Source organism: Microtus oregoni, unplaced genomic scaffold (assembly GCF_018167655.1).
Source record: "Microtus oregoni isolate MIOR12 unplaced genomic scaffold, Mior012 000018F_ref0000195, whole genome shotgun sequence".
Taxonomy (NCBI): Eukaryota; Metazoa; Chordata; class Mammalia; order Rodentia; family Cricetidae; genus Microtus; species Microtus oregoni.
In genome coordinates, this window is record NW_024543077.1 from 18,650,321 (window position 1) to 18,667,965 (window position 17,645).

General features: G+C 43.6%; 1 protein-coding gene across 1 annotated transcript in view; it reads left to right on the plus strand.

Annotated features, from left to right (window-relative positions):
- LOC121458881 (ATP-dependent translocase ABCB1-like) overlaps positions 1-16,626 on the plus strand; it is a 77,992-nt gene extending 61,366 nt beyond the window's left edge. Inside the window, exons 22-28 of the mRNA XM_041668241.1 lie at positions 3,202-3,302; positions 4,877-5,017; positions 7,034-7,190; positions 7,630-7,827; positions 10,246-10,452; positions 13,590-13,736; positions 15,961-16,626. Coding sequence (XP_041524175.1) covers positions 3,202-3,302; positions 4,877-5,017; positions 7,034-7,190; positions 7,630-7,827; positions 10,246-10,452; positions 13,590-13,736; positions 15,961-16,167 — 1,158 coding nt within the window. The 3' untranslated portion in view covers positions 16,168-16,626. The remainder of the gene's footprint in view (positions 1-3,201; positions 3,303-4,876; positions 5,018-7,033; positions 7,191-7,629; positions 7,828-10,245; positions 10,453-13,589; positions 13,737-15,960) is intronic.
- Positions 16,627-17,645: the final 1,019 nt, after the last annotated feature.

The following is a 17,645-nucleotide window of genomic DNA, read 5'->3' on the forward strand; positions in this document are numbered from 1 at the left end:
GTCTGTGTTCTTTCCCCTCATCCTGTTGTTCTGCACACCCAGCTATTTTATTTTTTCATAGCTCAACAAAGATTTGTGTGTCATTCACTTGGTTCCCTGGAAAATGTTTTACTCCTTACATGGACTCTGTCAGATATATTCTATTATTACCTCATTTTTTCAGGTGAGGCTGAGGGACACACACACAGCACACGCTGCCTTAGAGCCAGTCACTCCTGGAACCAGGATTCAAACTCAGACAATGGTGCACCTATTAGCTAGAAATCCAAGTTCTGTTATGGTGGAGCATAGTGAGATGGCATATGCCTTCTGCAGAAATGAGAGGTCAGAACAGGATTGACCCCTGGCATTCCAGGTACCAAGAAACAGAGCAGGAGTTCAGGCAGGTGAGAGGGCTGTGGTTTCCAGACCAGGTGCCTGTGAGCCAGGCACCCCACTGATGGGAAAGGTGAGGAAGGTCCCAGAGACACTAAAGACACTTGGTTTCTCTGCATGTTGAGACCTGTTGCTCTATTTCCATCGGTTCTTTCATGGAAATGCTCAGACTACCTTTAGTGTTTTCCAGCCAGGGTCTATGGAGTTCACCCTCTGGAGAGGTCCCATCAGTCTGCCATGGGGAACTAGCTAATCTTGGGGTCTGTCTGTGGTCTGACTCAGTACTGGCCCTGACTGAGGAATCCATGCCATGCACTTGGTAGTGCATGTGTGTGGGATCCCGGAGCAGATCAGGGTAATGGGAGACCCCACTCATAGCCTGTCTTTGTGGTGCAATGTCAGAACATGCAGATAAGCTCCGCTGTGCCTATGACTAGGGTTTGATATTGTTCTAATTCATTTACATGGGATACTGAGCAGTTTTGTGTAATATACACATTTATCATTTTAATATGGAATTCAAATTTAACCTCAGTCTATTTGGGGGAGAAAGAGAAGCACAAGTTTGTTTCTGAGACACACATTTTCCTGTCTTCAGAACAACTCAGTAAACCACCCCTTCAAAGGATACTGCTGTTTACTCTTCTTTGAACTTGAACTTCCTTCTTGCTAGTGATGATGGGGTCTCTATTGAAGTTGTGAGGACAGGACGTGGCTGCTTCTTCAGGCGTTTCCTAATTGTCTCACTGTGCATCGGATGAGAAGACTGTGCTGTGCAGCCACTACTGTCTTCACACTGCAAACTCTGCCCCAGCCCTGAGATTACAGGCATGCATGACCTTGTTGTGTTTTTTATGTGTGTGGTGGCAATTCAAACTCAGGTCCTCAAGACTATAAAGCAAGCATCCTTACCCACTGAGCGATCTCCCCAGCCTAGCTATAATGTTTTATAATATTATTACTGATTCAGAAAACCTCTTCTCTTTCTTGGAACCATTATAATTCAAAATGTTTCTAATATGTATAAATGAAGATTGTCTTTGGGGAGTTTCATTGAAGTTCATAATTTCTTCCAACATCTTACCATCAGTACTTCAGGGATTTTCTAAAGTCAGTATGTATTATGTTTGAAATGAGCAAAGCTTATAAAATAATTTTCTTCCTAATTACCTTCTTGGTGGGTCAAGATCAGAGAAAAATATTTTAATTTTTCAAGTAAGTGTTCTAAGAAATTTGTTCATTTTTTTCCTAGTAGTTTTTTGTTCTGGTCTTCAAAACTGACTTAATTTATTATGAAATATTTGCTGTTATTATTGATAATTTGTGTAAGATTCAGTGAGGTGTAAATGAGAATCCCCACAGATGGCTTTTAAGTAGCAAATTGCTAGGTTACTAGAATGTGTCTTTTCTAGGATCCGTTCAGATGAGTGAAACCACCAGACAGAGGCACAGAATCCGAACCAGACTTGCATTTCTGAGACAAGAAGTTTAGAGACCTTCTGGTCCATATCCCCTTTTCAGAGAAGCAAATGAGAGGCAATGGTGATGTGAGGTCCACTAGTGGTGCAGGCAAAAATTCCTCCCCATTGCCAGATGTTCTTGATGAGTCTCCATTTCTCTTCACAGAGAATTTAAACAGCGGTGACAGCTGTATTTTCCTAACTAAATAGCCTTGGGGCAGTAAATGCAATTAAAACACAACTAAATATTAGACACACTCTTGAAAAAAATTATATATCATGCTCATCAAAAGATGGTATTTAGCATGCCTTTGATCTCAGCAATCGGGAGGCAGAGGCAGGCAGATCTCTGTGAGTTCGAAGCTAGCCTGGTCTACAAGAGCTAGTTCCAGCATAGCTAAAGCTGGTATACAGAGAAACCCTGTCTCCAAAAACCAAAAACCAAAAGAAAAAAAAAATCTGATACTTATTAAAAGGCAATTTATTGCTTTTGACCTCTTATCACTATGTTTATATATAAGGATATATTTATTACAATGCTATTTTTAATAAAAGAACTGAAGCCATTGTTAGTAATGACTAACTGCCCACAAGGTTAAGTAGCCATTAAACACTCATTATTAAGCCTGCTGTGGTGCTCACACCTTTAATCCCAGCACTTTGAGGCAGAGTTAGGAAGAGTTCTGTGAGCTTGAGGCCAGCAAGTTCCAGGGCAGTCAGTGCTATTACACAGAAAAATCCTGTCTCAAAAAAACAAAAAACCAAAACCCCAACTCATTATTAATGTATATTGAAAGAGCTTGAAAAATATTGTTGAGATTGGTTAGGCAAAATGGAGAATTCAGTCTCATTTTGTTAAAGATATATGTGTTTAGGAAAAGCGTGTATAAGCTACTTTGAAAAATATATTAGTATGTAATTATTATTTTCATCACTCTCTGAACATCTTTTAAGCTTTATGGAGTTGTCATGAGTAACAGTTTCACAGAGAAAAAGTCATGTATAAATATCACATTTTTAAAAAAGTAACAATAAATTGTTTTTTAAATATCACATTCACAGAAGACAGACTCATTTGAAAGCTGCCATGTGTCTTCAGACAAATCCTTCTTGCTTTGGTGCCCCAGCTTCTCTTTTTGTATGAAGGGCCAGACTAAATTACTAGGTCTCTCTTAAGGATGCAAAATTCAGTTTCATAAGTCATCATTCTTTTTCATACAGAAGATGGCTATCAATAAATAGTACACATATCGATAAATGGGACATATATCGATAAATGGTACATATGTAATAGGTTAATGCTATTAGTTGTAGAATTCATTTCCTGTATTTGACTTTGTGCCTGGTAATGGGTGAACTTTTACAGATCGCTACTGAAGCCATAGAGAACTTCCGCACTGTCGTCTCTTTGACTCGGGAGCAGAAGTTTGAAGACATGTATGCTCAGAGCTTGCAGATACCATACAAGTAAGAAGCCCTGAAGAGTGGGCCAGGGCTCTGGGGGGTTTTCTAGTGAGGACTTCCGTTCTCAGGATCGCTTTTGCCAAAAGGTAGAGTGAACAGAAGAAAGTACTAGAAGGAACGCCTGAGACTATCAAGAGAGAGGAAGAGACCTGAGCTTAGGCAGGGGCATCTGTGAGGTAGAGCAGTGAGGGCTGGTGACACTGGGGAGGTCAGAGAAGAGGACCACGGGTAACGCCTCTGGTGTCCAGTCGGGATGATGACCCTGCTGTTTGCCGTATTCGGGGGAGGGTTCTCTATGGAGGTGTTGTGGGACACTAAGGGGATCTCTCCAGGATACTTTCTGCTCCTTCCTTTCCTGGGGAGACCTTCTCTTCTCCCTGTACCCCAGCAGTAAGTACCTATGACAGCTCTGAAGGAAAGGTGACCAGGACACTAGCGAGCCCAGCCTCAGAGTCTCAGCTCCTCCTCTAGGACAAGGAGAGAACTAAACCTCTCTGAAGGTTTCCAGGCACCTTTGTCATGATCATGGCAGGCCCTCTTTTTCTGAGGAAAGAGAATATGAGCAAAGAGGTCAAGACCATGATGGGGACCCACTGAAACAGTTTATCTGAGCTAATGGGAGCTCACCAACCCCAGCCGGTCAGGGAAGGAACCAGCATAGGATCAAACTAGACCCTCTGAATGTGAATGACAGTTGTATGACTTGGGCAAACTGAAGGGCCACCACTAGCAGTGGCACCAGGATTTATCCCTACTGCTTGTACTGGCTTTTTGAGAATTCATTCTCTTTGAATGGGTACTTTGCTCAGCCTAGATACAGTAGGGAGGGTCTTGGACCTTCCCCAAAGCAACGTGCCTTACCCTCTCTGAGGAGTGGATGGGGTGGGGTAGTGGTGGTGGTGGTGGGAGGTGAAAGGAACTGGGATTGGTATGTAAAATGAAAAACAATAGTTTGTTTTCTTTTAAAAAAATAAATTAAAAAAATCCAGTAAGAGGCAAAGACAAGAAGAAAGTTGGTGGTTTTAGCAGAATAGGAAGGTCAAAGGGCTGCCCATCCCCACCCTGTTCCTGTCCTCACCTCACACCCAAGATCCTTGTTCAGACATTCCTGGAATGTTAATGCTTTGTAAAGCCTCGCTGGCTCCAGGCACTTCAGTGCCTTTTGCTTCCCCCTAAACTTCCTGGCTGCTTTGTTGCTGTACACCTCCTCTAGATCCCCACAGGCAAGGACAGGCCTGCTGCTCTGCCACCCACAGCTGGAGGGTGTTGGGTAGAAGTGTTGATCCCCAAGTAGGGGGAGGGGGGGAGGACCATTCATTTGTTAATGTAAAACAAGCTCTTCTCAGGGTTACAGGTCTGGTTATAAACCCAATAAGATGTAATAGTCCTACACTAAAGACAGATTCACCTCTGCATCTCAGAGACGAAACCGGTTCAGTCAAAGGGCTCAAGCCCAATTCTTTAGGAATGGAATCCATTGTATCTGTCCCTCTTGTGTGTCCCTCCGCCAGCCCACAGGAAGTTACTTGAAAGACTGAGAAATGAAGTGGGGTGAATTTGGGTTCTCTTCTTTCCAGAAACTCTTTGAGGAAAGCCCACATCTTTGGAATCACGTTCTCCTTCACCCAGGCCATGATGTATTTTTCCTATGCTGCATGTTTCCGGTTTGGTGCCTACTTGGTGGCTCATGAACTGATGACTTTTGATAATGTTCTGTTGTAAGTATTATGCTCATAATTATAATTTAACCCTGAAAGTAAATCTGGGATTGAGAAATTGTATGGTGAAGTATCAGGGAGAACATCTGGTGGTGAAGAAAGTGGCATTTTGCCCCTGAGAGTCCGTGTGACACTGCGGACACCCCACATTTCATCAGACACTCTTCTATCCTGGTTGATTCACACATATCTGATCATTCCAGATCTGTGCCTAGACGTGTAGATTCAGTCAGGGCTCTCCAGAAGGCCATGCCTTTGCACAAAGGTCTTATGTATGTTCAGCAAGGAGATGAACCTTTCAGACAGGGCAGCTAAGAGGTGGGTGATGTGCCAACTGTTATTAAACATGAAACATTAAAGATAAAGAAACACATTCAGATATACTGATACAGACATATGCATGCATCCACATGCGTGTGCATGCGCGCACAGAGAGAGAGAGAGAGAGAGAGAGAGACAGAGAATAAGAGAGCATAGAAAGTTTCCCCATAAAGTGGGAAGATTACTCAGAAGCTGAAACCCTCCTTTCCCCAAAAGGGCTGGGTGTTTTTGTTTGTTTGTTTGTTTTTAAGTGTTATGGGTGGCCTTGTAACAGTTTGTCACTTCCGATTAGTCAGCTTAGACAAAGGGTTGCTGAAGTCCACAGCCTTACCTAAACACACCAGGACCAGCCTTGACCATATCTGACCAGCTGGCACTGGTCAGCTGGAAGGGAGCCTGCAGGAGGAGAGGAAGTCTGCCAGCCTTTTGTCTTGGGAAGGAGGCTAAGGGAAAATCCAGAAGTTACCACTGTTATTATTTATCAGTGGCCCTTTTCCTTGTTTGTTTACTGGTCAGGGGTCTGACTAACTCTTCATCCCTCAGAAGCTGAAGGAATTTTTCAATGACAATGGAAGATCTAAACTAGAATTTTTCTTCTGTGTCTCTGCATACATTGAACATTATACTTTGGTCATGGGAAGAGAAGCCTGAGAGAAATCGCACTAGTGATGTCACCAAATATGTCGCTTGGTTGTCAAAATGATAGATGAACTTCCTGAGCTTCCAAGTGGCGGCAGGCCAGGCCAGACTCTTCTCCCTAATAAATAGTTCAACATGGTTAGTGCTGTTAAGAGTTTGCATTGCACCCCAAAACAGATAAGCCTGGTATTATAGTGTGTTAACACACCGTTTCTGCCCTGCTTAAGCATTGAGTTAGTCATACATTGTAGTTAAGTCAAGATTTAAATTGTTCACCTAACATACATGCATCCTGGGGGTTTGTGTGATTATGACCAAAGACCAAAGCCAGATACTCCTGGAACTGGGACATTAATTTGATCATGCTTTTGATTATTGTTTATTCCAAGATTTTTGAAGTTGCTTGCATGAGTCCCACATCATAGGTCAAGAATGCAGTGGTTTCGTGAAAGTGGCATCATAGCCGTGTATTTGGAAATAACGTTGTCTTTATTGCTTGGCTCACATGATATCTAGGAATGGATAGTGGCAACAGTATGCATTGCCACAGTTACAGTGTGCAATAACCGGAAACTAAACTTCAGTGACATGGAACTATAAACATTTATTCTGCTTGGAGTCTCTGGGTCAGTTCTCCTTAGCTGAGCAGGGCGTAGTAGATCCTATTGTGATGGATGCTGTCTGCAGTGAGCTCAGTAGCCAGATCCAGTGAAGGAGAGAAAAATAGAGGAAGAAAACATGCTGAGTCATAGGACTGGAGCTGGCAGCAGGGATTTCCACCACATCCTGTCTGGGAAACCGCGCACAAGGCCACCCCAGGTTCAAAAAGGGATAAACAAATTCGTAACTCTCAGAAGGAAGGAGCAAAGGTCACGTAAAAAGCTGAGGGTAACAGGGGAGGTGAAGGGGGCTGTCCTGCCGATGACAGCATGTAAGGGAATGAAAGGGCTTTTTATCTTTCACCTTTAAAACTGCAATGGCTCCCTGGTTACAGAGTGCCACGTTGACCACACTGTGGCTATCACTGTCTGCACATGCCTGTCTTTTCTTTTCCAGAGTATTCTCAGCTATTGTCTTCGGTGCCATGGCAGTTGGACAGGTCAGTTCATTCGCTCCTGACTACGCCAAAGCCAAAGTGTCGGCATCGCATATCATCATGATCATTGAGAAAGTTCCTGAGATTGACAGCTATAGCACGGAAGGCCTGAAGCCGGTGAGTCTGTCCTCTCGGTGGATGATCCAGCCCTAACTTCTCAATGAAAAGACGCAAAGGGGAAATATAGTAAAATTGGCTTTAATTTTAAAAATTTCATGTTTTTGCTAAGACCTAGATGGGCTGATTTGAATAAATGTTAATACTTTGTATTAATAGTAATTGCTTTTATAATACAAAATTACAGAGAGATAATACTATAGAAATCCAGTTCATAGGCTTTTTTGTATGTAGCTATTCCAGTCTGGGAGAGTGTATCAGTGCTGTATTGATAATTCATGCTGTAAAACCATTACCTCTTTAGATTTAGTTCCAGAATCAAAATGAAGCTTGACTATGACAGAAGCTCCCTTCCAACACCCGGAACTAGGAGTTCCCATGGTAGCCTGTGTTTTCAAGATTGTGGCGATCAAACTGTGTGTTACTGTTCTCATTTTAGAGTACATTGGAAGGAAATGTGCAATTTAGAGACGTCATGTTCAACTATCCCACCCGACCCGACATCCCAGTGCTTCAGGGGCTGAGCCTGGAGGTGAAGAAGGGCCAGACGCTGGCCCTGGTGGGCAGCAGCGGCTGCGGGAAGAGCACAGTGGTCCAGCTGCTGGAGCGATTCTACGACCCCAGGGCCGGGACAGTGGTGAGCACACTTTTGTGTTCAGAACGTTTCAGGTTTTTAATCATCTAAATGGCTGGAAGTGTTTAACCATTGGCCACGGGTTTTTTGAACCTTTAAGCGGAGCCTTTGTTAGATAATCTGACAGCCCAAGTGGCCAATCTATGCCAACTACACTGGCCAGTTTACCCATCTTCACCCTCAACACGCTGTCCCCTGTCCTCTGTTGCAAGCAACATCTGACCACCTCTCTCCCTTGCCATGGTGAGATTTCATCTGACAGTGTAAGAGCTGGCAAGACCTGAAGTAGCCAGAAAAATAAAGAGTTGCAAGAGGTGGAAATGGGGTGAAAGTCGAGAGTAGGATGTATTTCAATGAAAATGTGGCTTGCAAGGACCCAGGATATGGAAAGGTGAGGACTGAGAAGTCACGATACAACATGGCCATTTGTGGGCGACTTCCACCTCTCACTCTGCTCTCAGTGAAGAGTTGGTAGTGTAAACAGGTCGGCAGGGATGAAGGATGCTTAGAGAAGGATGTGGGGATGAAGAAAATCAGGGTAAAAGAGGCAAGGAAGCACAGCAGCAGGAATGGGAGGCAGTCAGCGGACTGGTGAAGATGAGTCCCTAGCATCTTCAAGGCCAGGATAAGACAATACTACTGACCATACAGAGGACATCTTCCATGGCACAACAAAACGTACAGGGCTCCCATAGTAAGATGCAGAGTGGCTAGGAGTATGGAGGAATGCCCTTTTGACTTCTCGACTAAAATGGTGAGGGAGAAATCAGGATTCCATATCCAACAAAACTCTGAGAGCCTTTGGGAAAACCATCCTAGGTGCTGGGCAAGAGTAAGAAATCTTACAGGGAGTAATGAATTTTAATGATTACAATGAGCGAGAAATAGGAAAAGAGCCAAAGAAACAGAATTCAGAGCAGCGAACTGTTACTATGTATGCGTTTAGCTATGAGTACTTGGAACATCGCAGATGCATTAGCAATGACCAGGGCTTGGCAGCACTAGTGACTGAGACGAAAAGAGAATTTTTTCACCTGCTGTCCATGGTTCTTTCAATTTCCCCACAATAAGTATTCACTGCTACTTTGCTTTTTTTTTTTTTTAAATCTTTGTTAATATTTATTTATTTGCTTATTATGTATACAGTATTCTTCCTGCAGGCCTCATTACGGATGGTTGTGAGCCACCATGTGGTTGCTGGGAATTGAACTCAGGACCTTTGGAAGAGCAGGCAATGCTCTTAACCACTGAGCCATCTCTCCATCCCTACTTTGCTTTTTTTTGAAACAGGGTTTCTCTGGGTAACAGCTCTCGCTGTCCTGAAATTCTCTTTGTAGACCAGGCTGGCCTCTTTTCTATTCTATTCCAACAGAGTTATGATAGGATGAAGGATTGTAGGAGCCAGACAGGTCAAGGACACCACAGAACCAACTAAGCTGGGCTCATGGGGGCTCACAGAGACTGAACTGAAAACCCGGGAGCCTGCATGGGACGTAGGCCCTCTGCATATGTGTTACGGCTATGTAGCATGGTCTTCTTGTGGGACACCTAACAGTCGGAACAGGGGCCGTCTCTGACTCTGTTACCTACTTTGGGACCCTATCCTCCTACTGGGTTGCATCATCCAGCCTTAATAGGAGAGGAAGTACCTAGACTCACTGCAACTTGATATGCCAAGGCTGGTGTATATCCATGGAGGCCTGCCCATTTCTGTAGAGAAATGGAGGCAGAAAAGTGGATGGGAGGGTGTGTGTGGTTCGGGTGTAAAAACAAAAATAAACACACACACACATCATGACTTTACTGCATCAGTTCTTTACTGGTTACAAGATCGCTGTTCTTTCCTTACTGCCCTTTCTATAAACTATTTTCTGAGAGTTCTGATTTCAGGTTTCAGTTTTATCACTGATGTTGGAACACAGGACTAAATAATGCTATTACTACATTCAAAATTAGTGAAATGTTGGCTCTCAAACTCTGATTAAATTCTCAAATATAAACAATTTATTTTGTTAAACATATTATTAAATATTTTTGTAAAGAGTTGTAAGGCCCGGCTGTTGATAGTTTATGCCTATAGTCTCTGTATTTGAGAGGCTGAGGCAGGAGAATTCCCATGGAGTCATTGCTAGCCTGAACCACTGTGTGAGTGCCAGGCCAGCCTGGGCTACAGAGTGAGACCTTATCCCACTCTGTAAAGTTGCAGAGGTAGTGAGAAACAAATCAAAGTACCTTGATACATACACATGAAAGTATAATAATTAACTCATTATTTTGCATGTCAACTAAAAAATCAACCAGAAAGCCTTTTCCTTAATCTTGCAGCAACCCAAGAGTTTTGTACTATGAAATAATGGTAGCTAATTGTCTAAATCTGAATTGTGCTGATCCTGAAGTTGGTCTGTGAACCCTCGCTCTCAGTTTGTAGACGGCAAAGAAGCAAAGCAACTGAACGTGCAGTGGCTCCGAGCACACCTAGGCATTGTGTCCCAGGAGCCCATCCTATTTGACTGCAGCATCGCCGAGAACATCGCCTATGGAGACAACAGCCGGGTCGTGTCCCAGGATGAGATTGAGAGGGCGGCCAAGGAGGCCAACATCCACCAGTTCATCGAGTCGCTGCCTAACGTATGTACCTTGGGCCTGGCAGTTAGCGGCTCCTCTCAGTTGTTCTTTGTTGCTCCCCCTCCCCATCCTGGGGATGAAACCCAGGGCATTGCACATTGCAGGCACCCCTAGGCCTGTCATCAGAAACCCAGAAGTCTGGCTGCCTAAAGGTAAAGAGAAATTAGAAATCAAAATATATCTTACCAGTAGAGAGACATCTACTCATACTTCTTATCCGAGTTAGAGGTTATGTTTGCCCAATCTCTTACCTGTCATTGTGAGGAGGCAACACAATATTAGATGTATTCAAGCAGAAGAGACAGGAACTTTGAGAACTGGGACAACCCTTAGGGCCATAAGCTCGAGAATACACGTTGGAACAGTCCTTTAGTTTCTTAGCTTTGGATCCAGCAGTTTCTGGTCTGGGAATACACGTGAGCATCCCCTCCCAGGTAAAGGGTAGACAGGCCGCATCTAGTTTCCATGGACGCTGCACTGTTTCTGCAGAGAAAACAGGCACAGTCATTCTGTAGCTCCCCTCAGTGATCCATGGACAGTATGGAGTTAGGCCAGACAAGAGACGCCTGCCCATGCCGGAAAGAAGGGTCTCCGGATAGAGCTGAGTCACTGGGATGGCTGTGGTATTATATAATTTATAATTGCTGTACCATCCATTGTAGGGTCCTGAGCCACAATCTTAGAATTGACTCTCAACATCTTTCCTGGGCTATTATCTTATGGACTTCTCTCATTTCTTCCTGTAAGTTAGATAAATTGACCCTCTCACCTTCTTGTATATCTTCTTAGATCTGACATAAATATTATACACTCGCATATCCTCACTAGTTATGTTTGTCATTACAGGAAGTGCTCATGATAAAATAAGGCTTGGTAGCCTCAAACCAGCCAGACAAGTATGACACAAGGTGGCCCAAACACTTCCCTAAACTTTTGTCCTTTGGTCTTCTCACAAATAACTGCTATCCTCAAACACATTGCCTGGGAAGAGGCCTGCCCCTTCCTCTCCTCAGTGCTGTCTAGTCATGAATTATTAACAGTGTGAGGTCAAAGTACAGAATCCAGTAATATAAGAGTCACCAACTCTCAAAGCCTGAATGTGGATTAATATCACCGAGGAAGTTATTAAAAGTACGAAGTACCAGGCGCCACCCTATCTCTGGTGAAGAAGAATATTCTGGCTGTGGGGCTGAAGGCTCTGGGACTTAAAGCCGCGATAATACTGATGCAGGCTAAAACACAGAACCACTATAGCTATAATCTCTTAAAATGATTTTGTCCTCTGGTATTTGACAACTGCAAGGCCCCACCTCTGGCCTTGGATCTTTCTCTCTCTGTTACTCAGATCATCTCTGTGGACATCATGGTTTTTATTCTCAGTGTTCAAGACCAACCTGTTCTCTAAGCGCCCCTCTGTCAGTGATTAGACTGGAATCTGGCTTACTCTGCCCGTCTGTTTCCCCCTTCCTGTGGTCACAGTACTGTCTTTATGGACCCCACAAGAGTCACAGCTGAGTTCCTGCAGTCTGGTGACTCCACAGTCACATCAGAGCACCTCGATTCTGAGGCAGACACAGCTCAGGGGTGGGACCCTATCAAGCATCTGCCCAGACCTTACTGGGGTCCTTCTCTCCAGAGGCTGGAGAGATTGTTCTGTCATTAAAGTGCTTGCAGTCAAACCTGAGGCCCCGAGTTTAATCCCCAGCACCCAGGCAAAGAGAAAGGTGGGGTACAAACTTCTTATCCCAGCCCTGGAGAGGCACATAGAGGAGGATCCCTCAGAGGTCACATCCAGCCAGCCTAGCCTAGTCAGTGAGCCCTAGATCCCGGTGAGAAGCCCTGTCTCAAGAAAAGAGTGAACAGTTTCCAAGGAACGCAGCACAGGCACGCACACACACATGCACATGCACGCACACGCATGCACACACACGCACACACACGCACAAACACGCACACACGCACACCAATAAGAAAGGAGTACACATATAGAACATGAACTCAAGAGTCAAAATTCAGGTATAAAAATTAGAACCCACATTTTTATTATAATCTCAGCATATTCAGGGTTCAGATATAGGAAAAGAATGTTTTCTAGTTGAACACGATGCCACATCCTCTGAATACCCTATAACTTCTGTCTCTTACGTCATATTGACTAGTGGTGATTGCCTATGGTGGGAAACAGTATAGGAAGAATTTTGAATGACTTTTCAAGGTAAAATATTAAAGTATAATTCTTTAATATCAATTAATTAACATTATTTACTTGTTGGTGACAGTTCATAAAAACAAAGATCCAAATGCTAACATCCTAAAAATCTCTCTCTCTCTTTTTTTTTACTTTATAATACTTCACAGGGCATCAAGTACAGATTCTGAATAAGACAAGCTTTGATAATATCATACAGCTGTTTGAATTTCCCATAAATCTTGTCCTTAAACGTAATGGGACCAAAAGGTGAAAGATAGCATCACTGCAAAATTCCTAGACTTAGAAATTTTGGTCAGCTCACATAAAGCACACGGTTTTAAGGTATCTAGTTTTAGCCAGGATAAAATAAGGTATAAGGTCACACATCTGTCCTCTCAACACTCGTAAGAGACAGGAAGAGTTCACGGACAGGCTGGTCTGTGTAGCGTGAGACTTCCCTGGGATACGGAGTGGGACCCTAGGAAAGGAGACAGAGAGTTCCCACGATCGCTTTGGAAGGAAAGGAGTCTGCTGCCATGCTGGACACATGATTTTGATCCCCAGGGAGGATCTAACCATTACAAATTGTCCTGTGATCCCAGACACACACACACACACACACACACACAGAAACACAATGTAAAAACACATAAAAATAACAGGGATATTAAATTCACCATTTTAAAACTGTTTTGTTGTTCTCTTCAATGAACCATTTTAACTTGTAGGACTAAATTTTCTAGTTATTATATATACATATAAATATGTGTATACATATGTACACGCATATGTATATATATATAATGAGTGAGCTATAGATTTTGTTTTCATACTTGGATTTTGACTGTTAAATCCACGTTTTATATTATATATTATGTATATTAGAAAATTACATATTCTGTATCACACTGTGTTTGCACTTGGTCGTCAGCTCTGTTTTCATTCACAGAAATACAGCACCAGAGTAGGAGACAAAGGCACTCAGCTGTCGGGTGGGCAGAAGCAGCGCATCGCCATAGCGCGCGCCCTTGTCAGACAGCCTCACATTTTGCTTCTGGATGAAGCAACCTCGGCTCTGGATACGGAGAGCGAAAAGGTAAGGATTTGAGTTGAGTCTTTCTCTGCTACAGTAGAGAACGCTGAGCCAGATAGCTGATGGTTGCCTGTGTGGGCTCCCCGTGGAGTTAAAATCTGTCTGCAGCTGAGATTTAGGAGCCCTGCCTGAAGTGATAAAAGGAAGAGTAGTCCTGGGCCCTCTGTGTTCTGTGAAGTCTGCCTGCAAGCTGCATGCTGGCAGCAGGCTGTTCCTGCAGCCTGCGTCTCTGCGGCAGCCTGTGAGGAGCTGCAGGGAGACAGGGCCGAGGTCTGGCCGTGCCCTGGACACAGCTGCTTCCAGCTTGAGAAAGGTTAAGAGTCCGCTGTCTGAAAGGCAGATGCTCAGAGGACGTTTCTGCTGCTGCGAATGGCTTTGCCCTGTGCTCCAGCTTCCTGATGAGCTGTGGAGCCGACTGGAGGCCAGCTTGAGGGCTGCTGTGTGGCGAGGGCAGAGAGTTTTTGTAAATGGTCGGATGGACTCTGTTGACTGCCCTTACCTTATGTCAGACTTCTCTTGTCTCAGAACTCGTCCAAACTGGGGTTCACTTCTCTGGTGGTGAGACTGATACCTTGGTTTCAATCTGTGCTTTCACCTCCACCTCTACTGTTGAAGGCCAGAGTGTACAAACCCTGGGGCTGGTTATGGAGGGGACGATAGGAAGAGGATGGCCTTTATCCTAACTCTCTTGTGTGACTGGTCAACAGGTTGTAGTAATAAGGGCGGCGGGGCTGCATCCCCAGCACCCCGGCTGCCTGGCTAGCTTATGTCCGAAATAACAACACACAAACTGTATTCTTTTAATCACTGTTTGGCCCATTTCTATCTAGCCTCTTCTAGGCTAATTCTCACATATTAATTTAGCCCATTTCTAATCATCTGTGTAGCGCCCCTAGGTGCGCTTACCAGGAAGATTCTAGCCTATGTCCATCCTGGGTCGGAGCCTCATCGCGTGCGTCTGCCTGGGAGCGGGGCATGGCGTCTCTGCTGAGGCGTCTGCTCCCGAGAGGAGAGCTGTGGAGTCTGAGCTCAGTTCCTCTTCCTCCCAGAGTTCTGTTCTGTTTACTCCTCCCACCTATCTTCTAACCAATGAGGGCCAAGCAGTTTCTTTTTATTTAACCAATGACCTTCCTCCATCATTTCCCCTTTTTCGGTTTAAACAAAAAAAAAAAGGCTTTAACTTTAACATAGCAAAATTACATATAACGAAACAGTTATCAAGTAAAAGTTATAATAATCTTTATCATAACTAAGGAAAACTATAACTATAGCTAACTATTCTTAACTCCATCAAAGACTCCAGAAAGATATAATACTACCTAAGCAAACAAGAAAAAAGCAACTTTTAAGACTCTAGAAATGACAGAGACATCTCGCTGCCTGGACAGTCACCCAAAGTTCTTTTGTACCGTTGGGGCATCCATCTTCAGCCTTCAGGCCCATGGTATCCAGCAGACATTTCCATAAAGCAGGAAAATTCAAAATCAGTTCAGTCACTATCTGTTGTGTCCTGCAGAATGTCTCGCAGACTCTTTCATGAATCAAGAACCCCGAAAGATCATCTCACCTTAGGCAAGTTCAGTAGTCCTCTCTCTATGGGTTCTCTGTGTCCAGTTTATGCAATAGTCCAGGCAAGAGCAGTTTTTTGCCCACATGGCTATCAAATTCCATAAGGAGCCTCTTCGATGCCCATCTTCCTCTTGAAGTAGATTGGTGCTGCCAGGAGCAGAGTGTCTCATTGTCATGAAAAGTCCTAAGTTATTAAAACATTTAAAATGCCATATTCTAGGCCGGGCGGTGGTGGCGCACGCCTTTAATCCCAGCACTCGGGAGGCAGAGGCAGGCGGATCTCTGTGAGTTCGAGACCAGCCTGGTCTACAAGAGCTAGTTCCAGGACAGGCTCCAAAACCACAGAGAAACCCTGTCTCGAAAAACCAAAAAAAAAAAAAAAAAAAAAATGCCATATTCTATAATCTTTGAAAGATATGAAGAATGCCTATCTAAAATATATCTATGTACCTCTAGAAAATCTTAACTAACATGATTACAAGCTTGACTATTATTATCCATTAACAACCTATATACATTACATTTTTAAGTGAACTACACAATCACAATACCTTAATAAAGATCAGAAATACATATACATATAACAAAATTGACCTTAAATCTCTATCAATAAAGCAAAATCTATAGTATTACAAATTATTCATATCTATATCAACAGGTGGTCCAGGAAGCCCTGGACAAAGCCAGGGAAGGCCGCACCTGCATCGTGATCGCTCACCGCCTGTCCACCATCCAGAACGCGGACTTGATCGTGGTGATTCAGAACGGCAAGGTCAAGGAGCAGGGCACCCACCAGCAGCTGCTGGCGCAGAAAGGCATCTATTTCTCAATGGTTAGTGTGCAGACTGGGGCAAAGCGCTCGTGAACTGTGACCATGTAAGATGTTAAATATTTTTTAATATTTGAATTAATAAACAGCATTTAATCAAAGTCAAAAAGCATTTACTAGAATAGCTAGTTATCTATTTCCTGTCACAATGAAAAGCATTTCGTCCAGAGTGGAGTCTTCAGAGACTATGTATCAAAGGGACAGAAATAGATATATCACCAAATGGAGAGTAATCATTTAAATTGCACTATAAAATACATAAAAGAATTAAAAGTACATGTTTGATAATATATACTTTTATTTATACTTTCTCATTTGTAACTATAATTGATTTCCTTGCTAAACAAATTGTATGTATCAAAAATTACTGGAATGTATTGTATATGTATACAAGTAAATGTATACTATATACTTGTATAAAGTATATATAGTAAAACTAAACTTTTATATCCTTTGAATTATCTTGTCCAAAATACATGTGAAATTATATATCTATCAGTTGGAATATTGTCGATTCTTTAGCTCTTAAGAAGTAGTCTATTATGGGGGGGCTGTCACTCTATGGGAAGAGTGCCTGATGCATAGACATGCGCACCTGAGCTCACATCCCTAGCACTTACAGAAGCAGGTATGGTGGCATGCATTTGTAATGCCAGTGCTAGAGGCAGAAGCAGGCAGATCCTGCAGGCTTGCTAAAATAGGGAGATGCAGGTTCAGTGAGAGACCTTGTCTCAAAAATAAGAGGAGAAAGGAAAATGAGAACATGTTGATATTGATGTCTGGCCCCTACACTCCTATATGGACTAGTATACACAAATGTGCACTCATGCAAACACATAACATGCATGTGTATGTACAAACAGACAGACACACACATGCTGGCTGTTTGAAATTAAAGAGATAAAATAAGAAAGGAAGAAGAGGTGCCCATCAAATTCATCAAATAGTGCTTCCACCAGTTTTGCCCAGAGAAGATTCATTTTGCAGCGATCGGCGGTGACTGCAGACTCATACTTAACTGTTGAATGGGCAGCCATAAACGAGATACCACTGCCTCCAAAGATCAAGGAACGTTACAGCAAAGGGGGCAGAAAGAATGTAAGGGCCGAGGAAGGCGCGAGGAGACGTATAGCATCCTGACATGAGTGCTACGTTCTTGAACTCATAGTAGCTGTGATTGTCTGTCTGCACAAGATCTACAGAAGGCTGGATCAGTCAGCACGCTGCCATCAGAGGGAAGGGGCTCATGAGGCTCCATTTCCCTCAACGGGCTTGTATGCCGTTAGCGGGTGGCTGGGAATGGGCTCATGAGGCTCCATTTCCCTCAACGGGCTTGTATGCCGTTAGCGGGTGGCTGGGAAGGGGCTCATGAGGCTCCATTTCCCTCAACGGGCTTGTATGCCGTTAGCGGGTGGCTGGGAAGGGGCTCATGAGGCTCCATTTCGCTCAACGGGCTTGTATGCCGTTAGCGGGTGGCTGGGAAGGGGCTCATGAGGCTCCATTTCCCTCAACGG